The sequence below is a fragment of the Micromys minutus genome, assembly GCF_963924665.1.
Source record: "Micromys minutus genome assembly, chromosome: 21".
NCBI lineage: Eukaryota > Metazoa > Chordata > Mammalia > Rodentia > Muridae > Micromys > Micromys minutus.
Genome location: NC_137956.1, coordinates 31,944,572 through 31,965,049, shown reverse-complemented (window position 1 = coordinate 31,965,049; position 20,478 = coordinate 31,944,572). Strand labels below are relative to the sequence as shown.

The window sequence follows — 20,478 nt, the reverse complement described above, 5'->3', positions numbered from 1 at the left end:
AGGACATCTTTGAGCTCACAGGATGTTTGCTGTTCTCTCATAGACTTAGGTCAGTGATAAGCAGCCGAAGTACATCAACAACACAAGAGTTTGCTTAACACTTATTTGGCATGTAACCAATATAATAAGTCAACGATTTAATCATGGACATACAGATAAAATATCATAATATACAAAGAGATGATTCTGGCTGGGTACAGTGCTCCCTTTTAATCCCAGCTCCCAGGAAGCACAGGCGGGGATCTCCGAGTTCGAGGCTGCACTGGTTTACATAGTAAGTTCCAGGACAGCCAGAGCCACACAGTGAGATCCTGTCCCCACTACACCCCCCATAAACCCCAAAAGAAAAAAAAAGATAATTTCATTCTTGCCCTCTTTTCTAGCCTTGACTCCTTTATCCTTAATAGTCACCAGCAAGCTGAATCTGAAGGTGCTGATTTCACTGCCAATTGATTTTGCTTAATTTTTTTTTTCTTTCAGGCAGAACAAAAATAAGTGTCAGATGATAAGTATGTGTCATCTGAGAATAGCATATTTTATGTAAATTGATAAAACTGCTCTTCAGAGATTAGAAGGGCTCTTTGTGGGAAGGGGGTGTGCTGAGTCTATGTTATAGACTTGGTGTTGGCGCTGATGTGCACGGGGCCCTGAGATTGACCTCTAAAATTAAAAAAAAGGTAAATGACAAGAATGGTGAAGACCTTGCATTTCAGTGTGTTCTTGGCTGCCAGCCAACACACCTGTTGGTGTGCCAGAATGAATTTAAAGTGTCACAAGATAATTGCTCTGTTTCAAACCTGGCACCATCACCTTCGCACAACCTAGACCTACTCATTGTTCAACTGCCACACAGAGTCCGAAACCAAAAGACAAAAAGCCTTTTGTAAAAAAAAAATATTTTTAAAAAGCTCCCTCTTCAAAAACCTGGTGCTGCCAGGCATGGTGGCTGGTGCTTTTCATCCGGAGGCCGAGGCTGGCGGCTATCTCTGTGCTTCAGGCCGGCCTGCTCTACACGGTGAGCTCAGGGACAATTAGGGCCATGTATACAGTGAGACCCCGTCTCCTAGGACAAACTGAGCAAAATGGAAACGAAGCCTTGAAGTGCGGGTGTGCACGGCTGGTTATACTCCATCAATCATTAACCATCACCGAAGGATTTGAACCGCATGTCTGGTTGCTCTCAGAATGAAGGCAGTTAGTTGGCCTGGCTCTCATCAGATGTCCAGTCTACTCCCTACCTCCCTTTTCCAACAGCCCCCGTCCCCCGTCTGTTCCCTTCAGTGCCTCTGTTGCCTCACGGGTTCCACACAGCTTACAGACCACACCCAGGGATCTGACTTTGGGCTCTCTATGGCAGTAATCTGGACTAGCTTCCTGCTCAATGGCCATCCCCTCCTCCACACCCAAGCCCTCCAGGCCCGAACTCTTACCTCCTCTCTTTTGCAAATCCCTTAAGGATAACGTCCATCCCTTCTACAGGCCAGACTGAACCAACTGAGAAAAATTCGAAGGTCCTTCACTATGACCCCAGTTCAGCCCAAATCTTCTTAGCCACTTTTGAGCACATACTTCACTGCTCTTCCTAATGTGGTTCATACGTCATCTAGCATCAACCCACTGAAGGCAATGCAGTCTGTGATAGCCACAGTGCCATCCAGCCTCACCCCTTCAAAGCAGCCTTGACCTCTCTTGGGAAGTCTCTGCTGTTCAGCCTCTGATGAGGATTCTCCACTCGGGTAGCCCTTGGCTGAATCAGACTTTTGGCAGATATCCTGAGCTGCTTGTCCTTTCGCCTGCCATAAGCTGAATTGTTTTGTTCTAGCCTAGATCAAGTAGGCTGTCATTCAGTTTGGGCAATGTTGTGTACCAGCTAAGCAGTGCAGGGAGCCATCATCACAGACACTGTCACCACTGACTAGTCAGCAGGCTGGTGCAGCGATGAAGACAGATTTGAACTCTGTCATCCACATCCCTTCTCCATGTCTTCCAAGGAACAACATGCATTTGTAAGATGGTTCCAGGGTCAGGAGGTGAAACCAGTGATGGTAGAAACAAGGTGAACAATAGTTACGAGTGGTTGTGAGCTGCCCTGTGGGTGCTGGCAACCAAATCAGGGTCCCCTACAAGAACAGCCAGTACTCTTAACCACTGAACCATCTCTCCAGCCTGTCTCCCCCTCCCTCTTTCCTCTCTCCCTCCCTCCATCTCTTTCCCTCTTTCAGATATAGTCTTGCTTTGTAGCTCAAGCTGGCCTTAAATTTGTACTCTTCCTGCCTCATCCTCTCAGGTTCTAGGATTATAGGTGCGTGCTACCATATCTAGTTGGTATTCATCCTTCAAAATCCCCCAAATAACATTTTAGCATAGATTTGTAAAATAAGCTATTACTTTTGTGTGTCCACAGATTGTGTAAGAATTCCTTGGTGTCTAGTCAATTTAAAGCTCAGCCTAGCCTTGACTCTGCTCTCTGGTCCCCACGGTGTAGGCTGCTCTACCCTTCCATATCCTTCCTGCCACAATGGACTGAACCCTTGGAACTACAGAGAATGGAAGATATGTCTGCCACGAGCAGACCAGTGTGTGGAAGATGTGGGTGGCACTGCATGGAGAGACTGGCTACTTGTGAACCCTGTTCCTGAGAGTGCTTCTGAGGAAGATGACCAGTAGAACAGTGTCTTTAGGGACACTGAACAAATTTTCATAGCTGAGATGCACATTAGCAGTGTCCCTATATACACCTTTACTACGTGGCCCTTTCCTCTTGGCCACTTGCTGGGAGACATGGTGGACAATACCATCTCCTATTTGGAATTCACAAAGCTGGAGATGATGCTGAGATTCTGAGAGTGCTTTCTAGACCACCAGTAGGCAGGCAGTGACTGGTGGCAAATCCTTGCCTCACTCAGGGGCTAAGTAGAGGAGGAGAAGCAAAGCCCTATGCTGGGCTTGATTATACACATCCTAGCTCCTGGAAAGGAGGATTATCAAACAATGACTAGACTGGGTTATATGAGACGCTGTCTCAAAACACCAGAAAGTCAGTATGTAGTATCAGTGTGCATGCGTGCGCGCGCGCACACACACACACACACACACACACACACACACACACGAGAGAGAGAGAGAGAGAGAGAGAGAGAGAGAGAGAGAGATTTTTTTTTCACATTACCACAAGTCAGTTTTACTTAAATCAGGACTGTCCAACAAAAACATTGTTAGCCATTCGTGATCTGAATTTGGTGTATGAATTAAATTATGGTACACATTAAAAGTCACGAGACATTTGTTTTCTAATAAATAAGGCAGTGAAATTACTTATTAGTAGCCTTTTTAAGATAAGCTATTAGGTCTACCCTTTCTCCCTTCATAATTTTTGTTCCAGGGATGCACTTTTTAGGATTCTCCAAATACTCCATCAGGGTATCCTCTCCCCAGGTGATGCCTTTGTTCTTGTTGGCATCTGTGTAAGAGAATCCAGCAGCCTGACCTGTCTTCCACGAAAACATATCATGGAGATTTGGTCCAGTCCTATGCTTGCCTCCCTTTTCCACAGTGTGGCACTGGGCACAGTTCTGAACAAAAATCTTCTTGCTTTTTTCAACATCACTCATTTTAAATTCGCTCCAGGCTGGTCAACAGCACAACTGCTCAGATTCTTAGACAGACGTCCTGCTCTCTCTCTCTCTCTCTCTCTCTCTCTCTCTCTCTCTCTCTCTCTCTCTTAAATTTTATTTTTTAACATTTCAAATCTTAAGATGTAGAAAGCTGCTCATTTTGGCTAGTGTAAAAAGTACTAAGATATTAAGCAATCACTTTTTAATGTGAATTTAGAGTCATCATAATTCTGATCAATGTTTATGTGACAACTTGGAGGTATTTTGAAATGCTTTACCTATTTCACAAAGCCAATTCCAATATGTTAGCATTTATTGATCTATTGATCTTAAGCAAACTCGAGGTATATCTTATCTTCCTTTAGCTCCAAGTTTGAAAATGGGGGAAGACACTCGTCAGTAGCTCTTGCTGCTTTCCTCATTAGAAACACTTGTCCCCGTCCTTTCAGTGAGCCCACGTATCATCCTCAGTCATGTACTCCAGGGTCACTACCATTTCCTTTTGGTGGTTTTGTTTCTTTTTCCCCTTCTTTTCTTGCCTTATTGGTTTGGGATAGACTACAGCTGTTGAACTTAAATGAGCGACAGTGGCTCAGAGCCTTTAAACAACAATGACATCTCAGTGTGGGCATCTCAGCGTGGGCATCTCAGCGTGGGCATACCTTCTTACACCCCAGCTAAAATGTGCCTGCATAGAACATTGTAGTTTGCCCCCTTGCTTTTTGAGCACAGCGAAAGTAGTTGGAAACAAAAGGGTGAGCAGTGATGGGTCCAGTCACTGTCTAGAAAGGCAGGGAAATGTGAGTCTCCTGGGGCCAAGTGAATACAGTTGGTTTTTTTTCCAAGACAGCTAGGCACTGGGCAAACTGTAAGCCCCACAGTACAAAGGTCTCCCACAGCAGAGATCTGTGTGTTGAGGCCCTTTGGAACAACCCGAGAAAGCCTGCATTTGCATGCCTGCAACCTAAAGGATATGTAACAAAGAAAGTCCCTTACAGAAACAATTCCAAGTGTAGGAATGTCAGATTCAGGACCACCTAGGGGCTTATAACAAGAAGCTGGCTCTCGGTGAGGCTGGAGAGCAAGTCTATAGAGAGGAAGTCAGGGAGGGGAGACTAAAAGCAAGTTGGAAATTCATGAACACAGCTTTGTTGTCTAAGAACAGTAAGGAAAAGTAGTTCGTGGGCAGGCTGGAACTTTGAGGGTATCAAATATTTGGATATTACGAAATGACTAAACACTCCTTAGACATTTAACTTGCTACATTAGCACTACTCCAAAAAAGTCATGCCATCTTTAAGTTAATTTTGGCTGATCAAAAACTCATTTTTCCTTTTTTTTTTTTTTTTTGAAACAAGGTCTCATGTAGCCTGGGCTGGCCTTGAACACCCTGTGTATCTGAGGCTGGTCCTGACCTCCTTGTGTTTCTGCCTCCACCTCAGTTAGAGGTTTTAATCACATCTACAAAGTCCATTTGTGGCAGCTTTTAGATGTGTTTTTGATTATATAAGTGAGCTCTGTAGTGCAGCTTATCCTAGGTTAGACATCAATGGGCTATTACACACGAGCCAGTGTATGACATGTGACCCTCTCATTTTCTTTCCTTTTTGTGCCTCTCAGAGAAGCTACAGCCCAACAGATGAGGACTAAAGCAATTAAGAAAAACCCTTCTGGGGATGGAGAGATGGCTCAGCGGTTATGAGGACTGGGTGCTCTTTCAGAAGACCTGGGTTCAATTCCTAGTACCCACTTGGCAGATTACAACTGTCTGTAACTCCAGTTCCAGACAGTTGTACGTGCAGACCCTCTCACAGATGTACATGCAGGCAAAAAACTAGTGAACATAAAATAAAAATAAATTATATATAAAAAGATAAACCTTTCTTTACAAGTTTTAAAACAGTTATTATATGTGTGTGGGTATAGGTATACATGTGCCATGGCATGTGTGTGTAAGTCAGAGGACAATTTGCAAGTCAGTTCTTTCTACCATGTGGGCCTGTTTCGGAGTGCATCTGTGGCCACTGAGCCATCTTGACAGCCAGATAAATCCTTCTTAAAATCCTTCTTATAGTCTCCAAAAGGAGCAAATTGGAGGAAAAAAAAATAGCAAGCTACCCATACTCTCTAACTCTGCCCCTAATGCTGTCCATTTGGCCTGTAGTAGGAAGGGGAAGACTTTTGAGTGTATAGAAGGTAACATTTTAACAATAGTGGCAAATGAGAAGCTATGGGATGTAAAGTTTCATTATGATAATTACTGGCCACCAAGGAGGAGAACTGACATAGTTAAGTTGGGTAAAGTAATTAGGAACATAAAACTCTAGAGTTGAGCCAAGTAGGAAGCAACATGATTACATTATACAAATTAGATTAGAAGATCTGCAGTTATTTAGATGAAGGAATGTCTGGCCTGTTCCTGAAGACAGAATTTGAATTAGGCCCTAACCAATGATTGGTATTAGAAAGTTGGAGCAGAGGAGAATAAAAGTTTGGGAAATTATTTTTACACACATGGTACAAGGTCCGGGGCGGGGTGTGTGTGTGTTGGGGGTGTATGGTGGGGAGCACACCACACACAGCTTCCTACAGCAAAGTAGGATACCCAGGGCCTAAGGACAGACCAGTGCCACACCGAGCAGCATATGAAGTGCCTGGTACAGGAGTTGGACTTCGGTTTTCTTTTTTGTTTGTTTTTGAGACAGCATCTCATGTGGCCATGGCTAGCTTCAAATCTGCTCACTAAGTAGCCGAAGATGGCCTTAACTTCCTGGTCTTCCTGTCTCCTAAGTGCTGGGATACAGGGGTACACTGTGATCGTGTCAGAATTTAGGTCTGTAGAGAACTCCATGTTCTTGAGTAGAGGAATGTTTTGTTCTGAATCTTTCAAAGACAGGTTAATGTGACAACAGGGGAATACAGATGGGATTTAGGGGAGGACTGTGACTCAAAGAGGGCACACAGGAGACCAGGGTAACCTTCTAGTCTGGAACCCACACTAGCTTCATCTGGAATAATGGCATAAACATGGAATTAAAGAAAAGAGACAACTCTTGAGAAATATCTCAAAGACAAAGCAGTATGAGGGACAGCCAATTTAGAGTGTGGTGACAGCAAGGAGATTTCAGAATATCCTTAGGTTTGTAGCTCGGGAGTCTGGAGGGACCATGAGGTCACCAACAGAAGTGAGGCAGCTGGGAAGGAAATTCCTTCATGGGGATTGTGCCAGAGTTTGAGACTACTGAAGCTAAAGCTATGCTTTTAAAATGGAAACGGCTAGAAATGGGAAACAAAGGACCCTGAGATTTCTTGGAACTGGCATGCTGAAGGGACTGCAAGGAACTGGTCAGTTAGGAAACTGGAGGCTCGAGGAATGGGTGGGATTTCCCAGGGTTTCCGCCAGCCAAAGATGACTTTCGGAAGAAAAATCGTAAACAGAACTGCTGGCTACCCAGATGATGTCAGAACTACAGAACCCGATTTGATTTTGGGGTCGTGGTGTAGGACCTTGGAACTGGTGAGTTTGGGCAAAGGTTTTAGGGATCATGAGGAAAAATGGTTTCTTCTTTTCTCCTTTGTCTCTTCCCTGTTGCATTAAATAATAATAATAATAATAAAGACACTACCATGCCACGCTGTTGCCGGACTACATGTGGGCCATATGGCACTGGTGGGATTCTCATCTCTGTGAACTCTGCTCAGTCACAATTCCCAGTAACCTGGTAAAATCAAAACTCTAGAGGCTTGTAGTTTATCAATCAGATCTATATCCGTAAATTATCACCCCACAAAATGTCCACACAATAAACCCAGAGCCAGTTGATATTGATATAAACTGCCCACCTAGATGAGACAAATTGTCCTGTAATAATTCATCCCCTTTAAGATATTCATAGGTACCTGTGGCTATTTAAAGCCATGTGGATCTGGGTCATCCTTCTCTTCCTTCATCTTCCTCCTCCCTTTCCACACTCTCTGACCTGTCTCTAAAATTCTCAGCCCACCTTTCTTTTTCATTGTCCAATCACAGGCCTTGCCTTATCTTGTGCCTGCCCCCACCTGCATATAGACATCAACCTATACTTCCCTTTTTCGGGTGAGAAGCCCAGTGGGCTCTACATATCTGGTAAGGTATTCTGCCAGACTGCCGGTTACAGTGGAAGAAAATAATCACTGAGAAGGAAAAAGAATTGTTCAAAGAAAGACAGGAAAGCAGACTGAGAAAGAATAACACTGTAAAAGATACCCAGTGTTTCATGGGTCATTATAGGTGGAGACAGCCAAATTCACTTACTGCTAACATTTAAGAGTTTACTATATATAGTAAATTATTTATGTTCTGTATTTCTTTAATTCTTACTTTGAAGGAAGCTTAATATTTTCCCTAATCAACAGTATATCACAATGCTAAGTGCTGGGATTATAGGTATGTGCCACCATACTTGGCTTAGATTGTGTTATTGTGTAAAATACTTTTGGGGACTGGTGAGATTGCTCAGTGGTTAGCACCTTCTGCTCTTTCAGAGGACCCAGGTTTGGCTTCCAGCATCTATGTCAAGTGGCTCACAATCACCTGTAACTCCAGCTTCAGGAAATTTGACTCCCTTTTCTAGCCTGTGAGGACTGAGGATACCTGCATGCACATGCATGAACACACACACACACAACACACACACACACACACACTGCCTCTCTCACTCTCTCTCTCTTAAAAAAAATCTTTAAAATAGTTCAGGTTTATGCACTTGCAATTTAGAACATAGTTAAACAAGACAAATAAACAGGCAAGGTGAGACTGAAGTTGCTTTTTATTTTTGTATTTTTGTTTTAAAATGGATTATACGGTTCACGCCTCTAATCCTAGCAGTTGGGAGCTGGAGGCAGAAGGACAGGAATTCACGGCTATTATGGGCTACATGAAACCTGACTTCAAAAAACAAAACAAAACAAAAACCTAATTAACCAACCAAGCAAGCAAGCAAAAGAGCCAAATTAGTCAAAGATCAAACAGGGTGAGACTTTGGGACAGGTTTACAGCAGATGTGATAAGAGGTTGGAAAATTCAGGTGGCTTCATGTATACGATGATGCTCGCACCAGATCATCTTTTCCTATTATATTTTCCAGACTCTTGTCATAATCTCTACTTTTTATGATTGAATAAGCATATATTTATGAAATGGCAATGCAGTTTTTAATGAAATGAACATGTTTGTTTTTCTTTTCTTTTCTTTAAATAGAATTTATTGTCTGAAGAAATGGATACTTCTCCATCCAAAAAATATCCAATTAAAAAACGGGTGAAAATACATCCCAACACAGTCATGGTGAAGTATAGCTCTCATTATCCCCAACCTGGGGATGATGGGTATGAGGAAATCAATGAAGACTATGGTAGATTTATGGAAGAAAACCCAAAGAGAAGTCTTTTGAGTGAAATGAGAAGAAAAGGAAGAACTTTGTTTGGAACCATGGACACTCGGCCTCCACGATCAGAAGACCCGAGAGCCAGTAGTGTGGGACAGTTCCAGCACTTTACAGAAAAAAATATCTTTCAGTCTCGAAAAATGTGGCTAGTGCTGTTTGGGTCTGCTTTGGCACATGGATGTGTGGCTCTCATCACGAGGCTTGTTTCTGACCGTTCTAAAGTTCCATCCTTAGAACTGATTTTTATCCGGTCTGTCTTGCAGGTCTTATCCGTGATAGTTGTGTGCTATTACCAGGAAGCTCCCTTTGGGCCCAGCGGATACAGATTACGACTTTTCTTTTATGGTGTGTGCAATGTTATTTCCATCACCTGTGCTTATACCTCCTTTTCAATAGTTCCTCCCAGCAATGGGACCACGATGTGGAGAGCCACCACCACTGTTTTCAGTGCCGTTCTAGCCTTTCTACTTGTGGATGAGAAGATGGCCTATGTCGACATGGCTACAGTGGTCTGCAGCATCTTGGGTGTTTGTCTTGTCATGATCCCCAACATTGCTGATGAGGACAATTCTCTGTTAAATGCCTGGAAAGAAGCCTTTGGGTACACTATGACTGTGATGGCTGGGCTGACCACTGCTCTTTCTATGATCGTGTACAGATCCATCAGGGAGAAGATCAGCATGTGGACTGCACTGTTTACCTTCGGTTGGACCGGAACCATCTGGGGATTATCTACTATGTTTGTCCTTCAAGAACCCATCATTCCTTTAGATGGGGAAACATGGAGCTATCTCATTGCTATATGCATCTGTTCTACTGTAGCGTTCTTAGGTGTTTATTACGCCCTGGACAAGTTCCACCCCGCTTTGGTTAGTACCGTTCAACATCTGGAGATTGTGGTAGCTATGGTCTTACAGCTTCTTGTGTTACACATATTTCCTAGTGCTTATGATGTTTTTGGAGGGGTGATCATTATGATTAGTGTATTTGTCCTTGCTGGCTATAAACTTTACTGGAGGAATGAAAGGAGGGAAGATTATCAGGAAATACTGGACTCTCCCATTAAATGAATATCTGGTTATTATTATCATCTTGTTAATGTCTAGTTATTAACATGTACACTACCATTTTAGTATTTACTTGTAGATGCCTTTTGTGTTATATTATTGATAGAGTGCTATATAGTATAAATAATTATGCAGATGTAGAAAAATATATCAGAATAATATATTAAAGAATAAATATTAAATAGATGAAATGTGTCATGAACTTTGTGTCTTTACAATTATTAATAAAAGGTAATTGTGGTAGAAGAGTATTATTCTCCATTACTAAAGACACAAGACTGGGAGTCTCAGATTGAATTTTTGTGGCCATAAACTTCTAAAACTTGAAAAACGTTTTTGTTTTATTTTTGAGACCCAGTTTCTCTATGTCATCCTGGCTGTCCTGAAGCTATGTAGACTAGACTGGTTGCCAACTCTGCCTGCCTCTGTCTCCCGAGTGCTGGCATTAAAAGTGTGTGTGCCCATTACTGGTGAAAGTGTTTTTTCTTAATGTTCTATAAATGTGCAATAAACATCCTTCAATATTCAAAAATATTCATTTATGATAATTACAGTATAGAATAAAATGTTGGAAACTTAGCTAAAATTTATTTTCCACTAAAAGTCTAAGAGGTCCTAAAAGGGATGAGAAGAACAAAGCAAAGCTGGGTTTCCGCAACAGGAAGTCTGAACACTAGAGTGGGAACTCTGTCTTCCCACAGTAGGCGCCAGCCCTGGATAGAAAGTGAGTGAGTATATGGTATAATGGCTTCTCACCAGCCGTCTATAATCAATAGTCACACCAGTTTTTTGCCTGATGATGCAAGATCTAATGTTTAGACAAGTCTCTTTATCTCCTTTCATACAGATCTTTTTAATAGCTGTTCCTGTTTTTGATTCTATGGTAAGCATTAAGTAAAGCAGACATACTCCTTAAAAAAAAAAGACTCTGACCTGTTGACTGACGGACTCAAAGCAGCTGTGATTACAGTGAAGCTCCGCACGAGTCTAGCATGGGCAGGAGAGGGCTCTCCAGGACCCGTGCTTTACTGCCTACTGAGTTGGTGTTGGTTGACACCTGCCGAAGGAGGGACACCACTTTTCCCCCTTTTCTTTTCTGAGGATGTTCCTACTGGAATGTTTCTGTGTTCCAGGTTCCCCTCCCTTCACTATGGACAGCACTAATTGACTTCATTTTTTTTTTTTTTTTTCTCAAGTCATTTCAAGAACAGCCAGGGCTACACAGAGAAACCCTGTCTCAAACCAAACCAAACCAAAAACCCAAACCAAAAAAAGTCATTAAGTTGAGAGTAGAGCATGTTGAGGAGTATATGTGGATTTAGAGGAGGGAAATGGGGACAGATATGGTAATATTTTATTGTACACATACATGACATTCTCAAGAATAAAGAAAAATTATAATTAAAAAATTAACACTAGCAGTAATCATGATACTGCAGAAAACTGATATGGTACCTGAGGCTCTCCTCAAGGGCACCTCCAGGTCTGTAAAAGCATACTAGGTAGCATTGATTTGCGTCTAACTTGGGCCATTCATTATTCATCTGCTCACGCCCATGTCGATGTGACACTGATTATTAAGGTGTTGTCTTAGCTTTCTTCTATACTTTCCTATGTGAGGCTAAGGCTCAGTCCCACGCATGTCATTTTTTTGATACTAGCCAGTATCTCTCACAGGGTTCTGCCTACAAAGGAAATTACAGAGGGGTTGAACTAGAGCTGTAATTCTAGATACTTGGGAGGCTGAGGCAGGTGGATCACAAAGTTCAGGGTTAGCTTTGGCAACTTAGTCAGACTTGTTTTCAAAAAGGAGATGGTCTACTGGAAATATAATATGGCTCAGCAGCAGAGTACTTACTATGCAGCAAGCTGCTCTAGGTTCAACCCTCAGCACTGCAAATAAACAATCAGATAAATAAAAGCAAACACGTCTACAGAGGGAAAATAGAAGACAAAAGCTAAGGACCTTGTTTAACCCCCAGTACTGCAAATAAATAAACACACACACATACATAACACATAATTGACAGAGCAAACAAGTCAGTAGAGGGGGATTAGAAAGCAGAGAAGAGGGACTTCCCTCTTTCCATTTGCCTTATCATCTATTGCTGTTTGGCTCCAGCAGTCAGCAAGACTTAATTTTATCCTTACGTTATTTTTGGCACCATTCTGTCCTGTAACCCGTGCCCACACATCACTCCCTGAGCAGTAGAAGAGCCAGCTGGAGAGCTTCCTCCTGGAAGTCTGAGCTACATCCCAGCTGGGCCACGCCTCTCTGCCGAAGTCTTATAGTCCAAACTTGGTTCTCCCTTTTCACTAGCCCTAGGTGTAGTAGCTGATCCATGAAGCAGTTTCCTTTGGGTTACCTCAGTGCCATCCTCTGGCCTCTCCCTGCATTTTATTTATTTGTTTAGTGTCTCTTTGAGACAGGGTCTCACTATTTACCCTTGCTGGCTTTGAACTTGGGGTGATCCTTCCTGTGTCTGCCTCCCCACAGATAGGTGTGAGCTACCAAACCTGGCATCGTTTTTTTTTCCAGTCCATTAACACGCAATACTAAATCTCCTCCATTGTGATATCTTGTGATTTCTGTTTTCCTGAGAAAAATGTTTCTAAATCATCTCCAAACAAAACCAAAGCCATTAGTTAGGTAGCCAGCTTTGGGAAATGTTGACACTTAAGATTTTCAGGGATTACTGGGCATTGGTTATCAATAGACATGATGCAAACTAAGCCAGACATAGAGGTATAAGCCTGTAATCTTAGAGTCTTAGAAAGCCAAATTTGAGGCCAATTTGGGAAATTTAGCAAGATCCTGGGCAGCACTCATGAAGTCTTGGGTGCAACCTGCTGTGGATGTGCATGGACATTGTTGGGAACAAGCAAAAGAAACTCAATCTGGTTACCTCCCAGCCTCAGCCCATTATACTGATCCAGCTCTTCAGACTCCTTCTTCTTGGCTCTAATTCCTCCAACCCCCTGCTGATCTGAACCTCCCTCTCCATCTCTCCTCTGCCTGGTGCATATCCTGCCCTATTCTCTCTTCTGCCCAGCCACTGGATGACCAGCATTTATTGACAAGGCACAGAATAAATGGTAAGAACCACATACACAAACTTGAGACTGGAGATTCTTGGTATAAGCATTACGATGTCGTGTCTGTATTGAAACCAGGTATGAAGGCACAGAAATCAGCATTTGAAAAACACTATGCTCACAGTTTTATCCTTTTTTTTTTTTTTTTTTTTTTTAAGCTGTACAAAGTCCCTTCAGGGTCATAATTCAGCTCCTGTCACTTCTGTCTTTAGAAAAGGAGAGAAGCTACAGCAGAAGATTTTGAAGAAATATTAATCAGAATGTTTTCAAATTTGACTCAACAGAAAATAAACACCAGCAACTCAGAAATCTGGAGAACCAGATGAATGGCCAGCAGGGAAAATAAAAAAAGACATCTAAAAACAGTGCAACTCAACAGTGTATCTTTGCTGACAAGGATGAGTTGTAGAATCTTAAAAATAACCAGATCAGAAGGAAAATGCACAGAAAGACAATGGCAATAGCTCCTGGGCCAGAGAGATGGCTCAGTGGATACGGGCTCTGTCACCACTCCAGACAACCCACGGTGGATCCTTGGAACCTGCACATATGAACACACACACACACACATATATACACATACATACCACACACATACACACACACACACACACATACACCACACACACACCACACATACACACACACCACACACACACCACATACACCACACACATACCACACATACACACACACCACACATACACACACACACACACCACACATACACACACACAGACCACACACATACCACATACACACACCACACATACACACACACCACACACACACCCCACATACACACACAAACACATACATACACACACATACCACACATACACACACATACACACACACATACACCACACACACATACACACACCACACACACACACACACACACCACACATACACCACACATACACACATACACACACACCACACATACACACCACACATACACACATACACACACACACCACACATACACACCACACATACACACACACATCACACATACTGGACATACATACCACACATACATACACACACTACACACACACATTGACACACACACAGAGGCACACACACCACATACACGCACCAAACAAATAAAGATTAATAAATAAAGCATTTCAAAAACTACAGTGTAGGACGGGAGAGATGATTCCTCCATCAAGAGAACTTATTGCTCTTTCAGAGGACCCAGGTTGGGTTCCTAGAACCCACATACAGCATACAACTGTCAGCTATTTCAGTTCCAGGAATTTGGTGCCCTCTCTGGTCTCCGAGGAAACTCCAGGTAAGCAAAACATCTAACACATATACAAGCTTTGTCTTTTTTTTTTTTTTTTTTTTAAAGAATTGCAACTTGCTCCTCAGCAGAAACAAGAGCCAGAAAACATCAGAATGATCTTTAAAGCACTGAAAAAAACAAACCACTCTTTATTGACTTCTTTCCTATAGAATAAACCCTACAGACCTCCACTTTCCTGGCATCTTGCTTCAGTTCTAGCCTGTCTGCTCAACATACTACAATTGCCTAATTTCTTTATATTAGGTAACACCCCCCCAACCCTTCTTTTCTTAAATAGTCTTACTACACATTTCCCCTCTCACTGTGGCTTAATGCCCATCTGTCTCCAGATACAACTGTTGGTATGTTTAGCATATAAGTAATACACGTTGGTTTAAATCTCAGTATCTGACACTGGTATGAACTCAAGATATGCAGTGCCAATTGTAGCACCTACCGGACAAAGCAGACCCTTTCCTATAACAGCATAACCACACTAAATCCAGAAGTTAAATTTATTTAGTAGGGCCCACCAATTTTTACACTTCAATGTCAAGTCTCTGATAACTTCTTGATAACAGATAGGCAGGATTTTCTTCCTCCTGAACATTCCCGTGTGATAGGGACACTAAACTAGGCCATTCTAACAATACGATTTTAACAGTTTCCTGAGAAAGTTCTTAAGACATGGAGGGTTCTTATCTCTTTTCATTATTAACCCAAATATCCTCCTTTGGAGTTAATGGGGTGTGTGTGTGTGAGCTGACTGTATGTTTTTTGTTTGCTTTTGAGATAGCCTTGACTGTCCTGATATTTGCTACATAAACCAGGCTGGCCTTGAACCTGCCTCTGCAGGTGTAGTGGTCTATGTGATTTTTTTTGTTTTGTTTTGTTTTTGACACAGGGTTTCTCTGTGTAGCTCTTTAGATCAGGCTGGCCTCGATCCACCTGCTTCAGCCTCCCAAGTGCTGGGATTAAAGGTATGTAGCCCCTCCTTGTCCTTGGTATATGTTTTTAAATATATATTTGCATTCCTTACTTTTGACACTAATAGAATATAAGCAAGGTATCCTTTGTCCAGCTTTATGGTCCACTTTTCTCAACCAAAGGATAAAAAGGGGCAACAAGCAATTAACGTGCAACTAAGTTAAAGGCAGAAAAGAATTTTTTAGGACTTACAGGAAGGGCCTGTATTTCAGTGGAAGGAAGGGGCTGGAGAAAGCTGGTTCAGTGATTAAGAGCACTGGTCTTCCTAGGGACCTGAGTGTGATTTCCAGCACCCACTGAGTAGTTCAAAACCATCTGTAACTCTAGTTTCTGAGGATCCTATATCCTCTTTTGGCCTTCAGGGGCAGCGGGAATGCACATGATACAGAAGTATACATGTACACCAACCAAACACTCGAACACGCAGAAAATAAAAATAAAATTTAAAAGGCGAAAGGAAGACGTATTAATTTCTCCGTTGTTGACGATGATGTGCTAGGAAAGGAGTGAGGGTGGGTGGATTCTGACACAGTTCCTCATTTAATAGACCTTGCAATCTAGGTAAATGGGTGCAGCTACTCTGCACGCAAGAACTCGTGTTTCAATAGTTACCTAACCTAGAGTGGGTTTTTTAGGTGCCACACCTACAATAAGTGACAAAGGTGGTTGGGAAATAGTGAGGCAGGTTATTGGTGACTGTAAGGCTAGTTTGGAAGACGAACCGATTTATTGATGCCTTGGCAGATGGCTGGGGCTGTGCCACTGCCATACTCAGCCCAAGGGCAAAGGTAACTGTCCTTTTCACACGACTGAAAGCCGAGAGTAAATACCCACGGGCTAGGGCACTCGGAAGTTCCTCACACAGCTTATTTAGGTTGTGGTTTTAACTAACAAACATCTTAACATTTTCCCCCCCCCCGAGGCTTGATTTTCTTGTCCCTGTCCCTAAGATCTGTAGCCGGTCTGCTCTTTCAGATGCAGGAACCAGAGTAGTTTGGGTTGAATTCGGGGCCACTATTCGACATTAGTGAGCGATTATAACGACGGGTTTTAGTAGCACTGGGAGAGGCGGAAAATAACCAGTTACCGAGGAAGCTGGAGGAGAAAAAGGCAGTGGGGCCCAGCGACCCTCATCTTCTCGGGTCCGAACCCTGCACACTCAGCGGCACGCTTGATTGACTAGCCCGCTCGCCCAATCACGGAGCGGCGCATTCCGCCGACGCGTCAGGGGCGGGCTCCGGAGGCGATAGAGCCTATTAGGTTGGGCGTGGAGCGGGTTTCCTGCCCGCAACGGCCCGCCCACCGGTTGCGCGCGCCCCGCCCCTCTGTGAGAGCTACGCGGCGGCGCAGCACAGGCCTCGTGCGGTAACGGCATCCGGGCAGCCGCGGTGGCGTCCCGGTGCAGTCCTCAGGTGACTGGAGCCGCGGGCTCGGCGGAGGGAAGGTGAGACAGCCTCGCCCGCGTGCGGACACACACACGGCCCTTTCGGTCTCCCGGTCTGTCCGCGGTGCCTGCTAGTCTCTGGTCGCTTCCTCTTCCCTGGTGAAGTTAGCCCGGGGGCGCCGTCTGCTGGCGGCGGAGCGGAGGGGGCGGGGAGGCCGCTCGGCGGAGCTCGGGTGTCCCCGGTGCAGCCGGGTGACCCCGCGGCCTCTGGCCTCGGGGAGGCGGGCACGCAAGTCAAGCGTGCGGCGCGCTGCCTCGAAGGTTCTCCTCAGAAAGCCCTGTCGCGGTCTGAGGTGGCGTCCGACGCGGGCTGGCAGGAAGGGCGCTCTCACCTCTAGCTGCCAGCCGGAGGAAGCCGTGAGGGGGGACATCCTCGGGGCGCGCCCTCCCCTTCCCCTCCCGTTCCGGAGCAGGGGAGATGGGGGTGTCCGGGGGCTGGTGAAGTCCGGTAGGTTCAGGAAAAACAATCCGCTGGATTGGTTTTGTACCGGTTTCCGCGCTAGTTCGGTTCAGTGTTAACAGCTGGGTTGGAAGGAAGCTGGTTTTTTGTTCAGGTTTGATGACCGTAACGTCATCGCTCGGTTAATGTCAAGCGGAGCTGAAGTCACCCAAAGAAAATACTGCCCCTTAGTTAGGTAAGAATCCATAGGAGTTAGGAAAGAAGATGAAGAAAAACTTCCTGACCCCATCTTGGGTGGGGGAGAGGTGAAAGAGTCAGTGTTCAGCCAAAAAAACGGGTAAAGTTTTGCAAGAAGTGTTCATTTTCAAAAGCTTTACTTTGGTAGCTTGATGATTGATGATCAGTCAGCCTTTAACGATTTTTTTAAGCACCTGGAAATCAATTGTGGGCTTCCAGCCTTTAGCGACGTCACCACTTGAACAGAGTAATAGTCCAAAAAAAAAAAGTTTTGTTTGATAAATTTTCAGTCTTGCTTTTAAATAGACATTTTAATTGCATCGTGATAGTAAGTCAAAGCTTATGCATTGATTGGTTAGTACTGTTTTCATCGTGGCTACATTTGGTGTTTTCTTTGGGAAAACTTCTGTAGGAATTGTGTAGAAAACTTAAGTGTTCCTTGTGTTGATGTGTCAGCTGTATGTGAGCATTAAGTTTGAAAAGACTTGCCTCTCCGTCAAGCATTTTATTTTCCAAGCCCTACAGACCCTTGTAAAGAAGTTGACGTGTTAATGTATTGTTTTATTAAACACTGAGTGATAGTTTATGCTGCTGATTTTCATAATTTGAGAACTTTGTTCTAGAGTTCAAGGCTCGATGTGATTATTGTTGTAAATAAATTCCTTCTCAGGAAAACTTGAAGGAAAAAAAAAAAGAATTAACCCTGGTAATATGGAAAAATGCCAGGAAGTCAAATGAGTTTTTCACTGTCAAGTAAAATGGAAGGAAACTCGAAATTACTGAGCATTTAACATATATTCAGCAGTTTGAAGACAAATTGACAGGTCTGGATGAGTCTCACTTTAACCTATCTGGGAAATAGAACTTAAAAGTCTTCCATCCAAAACTGATGCCATGTGCTGTCTTTCTTTGGTGATACATTATGTAATGTGCTTTCAGTAACCCAGACATAAACCTTTAACATTTTCCTATTTTTTTTTGGTAGTCGTTTTCTTAAAAAAAAAAAAAACAAAAAACAAAAAGCTTACCTTTGTTTTCTTATATATTGTTTTTAATTTGTTTCTGAACTGCTCACTAGCTCTAACTGGATTTTTTGTCTGGATGTTCTCAAATGTGTTCTGCCTGTGCTGGTCTTAAAATAATACTTTGAACATATTTTAAAACACTTTAGGTACTAGTAATATCTTTCATTTAGATTTCAGTATTTTAAGGGTATATTTTTATTTTATGTTTTTGAGTGTTTTGCCTACATATATGCACACCATGTGGTGTGGGTTCTGGGAACAGAATCGAGATCCTCTGCAAGTACTCTTAACCACTGAGCCATCTGTCCTAGCACAGTAAAAAATTCTCTGTAAAGTACTAAAGTAGAAAAGTAAAAATTTGTTAAGCTTTTCTTTTTCCTTTCTTAATTTCTTCCTCCCTTCCCCGCCCCTCTCCCTCTCCTGTCTCTTTTACCTTCCCTCAGTTTTGGGATCAGACCCATGGCTTTTCATAATCCACTGAGGTATTTCATCAGTCTAAAGTTATATTTTTTTAAAAAGATTGGTTATTACTTTTTTTGTTTATCTTTGTGTGTGTGTGTGTGTGTGTGTGTGTAATGGTGGATGGGTGGGGGCAGGCAATGTGCTTACGGCTCACAACCAGAGTTAGAGGACAGTTTGTTGGGGAGTCAGTTCTGTGTCCGCCACATAGGTCCCATGAATTGAACTCAGGGTTTTAGGCTTGGCAGCAGGTACCTTTACCACAGAGGCATCTGGACACCCAGCCAGAGGTGTGTGTGTGTGTGTGTGTGTGTGTGTGTGTGTGTGTGTGTGTGTGTTGAGGGCATGATATGTGCACATGAGGGCAGGTGCCTGAAAACGGAGGCCAAAAGAAAGTGTCAGATATCGTGGAGTTGGACTTCTAGGTGGTTAGGAGCCTCCTGATACAGTTGCTGGGAATCACCCTTGCACCTTTTTGCAAGAATAGTGCTTACATTTAACTGGAGCCATCTTTTTAGCCCCCAGAAATATAATTTTGATTTGAGTAAAGGTTGTCAAAAGTTTCTGTAACTGAGGTTTTTTTTTTTTTTTTTTGCCTCCTCCTCTTTCTTTTCCACATACAGAGTGTGATGGTGTTTGCATGTGTACTTATTGGTGTCTTTTTTTCTTAAACACCCTTTTCCCTCAGCTGACATCTTTCTTTCCCTTGCTTCCTAATTTTATATGGATTTATGCCATGATATCATGGAACATTGTTGAAACAATGGTTTTTTAGATTGGGAAAGTGAAATCCATGCAAAATAACTGCTGAAATGTACACATCTTGATGTTGGGGCAGAGCTGAGACTGAAATGTTTTCTTAAAGTATGATGTGTCCTTTATGATACCATGTTATTACCTTTTTATGTATTATTTGTTTTGTGTATTCCTCCTAGAGATCCAACACTTTTATTTTGAGGTGGGCCTATCAAATCATTGCTCTAAATTGTTGCTTAAATTATGTTCTAATGTGATCTTCTATCTTCCTGATTCCTTGCATATGGCCTTTTATTTTGTATTTTCCAGACTTCATGTATTAGTTGCATTAACAAAATAAGTTGTCCATAGTTGAGTCCTGTAGCCCACTAAAAAATGTGTGATGGTGCTAGGGATGTAGCTCTGGTGGACAGAGGGAGGTTGGATCCTCAGCACCAAAGGGAAAAGACAGTGGATGGCTGCCTTACCGGTTTTACTGTTAGAATTTATTTTCTATGACTTATTTGGTAAAAAGAATGAGACTCTGGGGGACTTTGTAATGGTGTGGTGGAAGCTTGGAGGGTTTATCATTATAAACTTAAGTGTAATGAGCTACCTAAATGTTCTTTCTCTGGGTGTTCAAACAGTAACACTTTCACATTATGTTTGTCAAGAATCAAGTTAGTTGTCT

The 20,478-nt window shown here is 42.9% G+C and overlaps 3 protein-coding genes across 4 annotated transcripts in view; 2 read left to right on the top strand and 1 right to left on the bottom strand.

Moving 5' to 3' along the window:
- Window positions 1-3,311: 3,311 nt before the first annotated feature.
- LOC308434392 (cytochrome c, somatic-like) lies at window positions 3,312-3,611 on the bottom strand (the record flags this gene model as incomplete). Its single annotated transcript, XM_080934670.1, has 1 exon — window positions 3,312-3,611. The coding sequence occupies one exon, from the start codon at window positions 3,609-3,611 to the stop codon at window positions 3,312-3,314; it is 300 nt and encodes a 99-aa protein (XP_080790796.1).
- A 5,260-nt stretch (window positions 3,612-8,871) lies between these two features.
- On the top strand, window positions 8,872-10,174 carry SLC35G2 (solute carrier family 35 member G2; the record flags this gene model as incomplete). The annotated part of the gene is made up of 1 exon (XM_080934757.1): window positions 8,872-10,174. The coding sequence occupies one exon, from the start codon at window positions 8,872-8,874 to the stop codon at window positions 10,108-10,110; it is 1,239 nt and encodes a 412-aa protein (XP_080790883.1). The 3' UTR covers window positions 10,111-10,174.
- Window positions 10,175-16,814: 6,640 nt separating this feature from the next.
- NCK1 (NCK adaptor protein 1) overlaps window positions 16,815-20,478 on the top strand; it is a 59,192-nt gene continuing 55,528 nt past the window's right edge. The window contains exon 1 of one of the 2 annotated variants that reach the window (XM_080934642.1): window positions 16,815-16,931. The gene's annotated coding sequence lies outside the window, so the exon portion shown is untranslated. Of the gene's footprint in view, window positions 16,932-17,212; window positions 17,380-20,478 lie in introns of those variants that run through there. The other variant, XM_080934643.1, reaches the window with a different exon arrangement.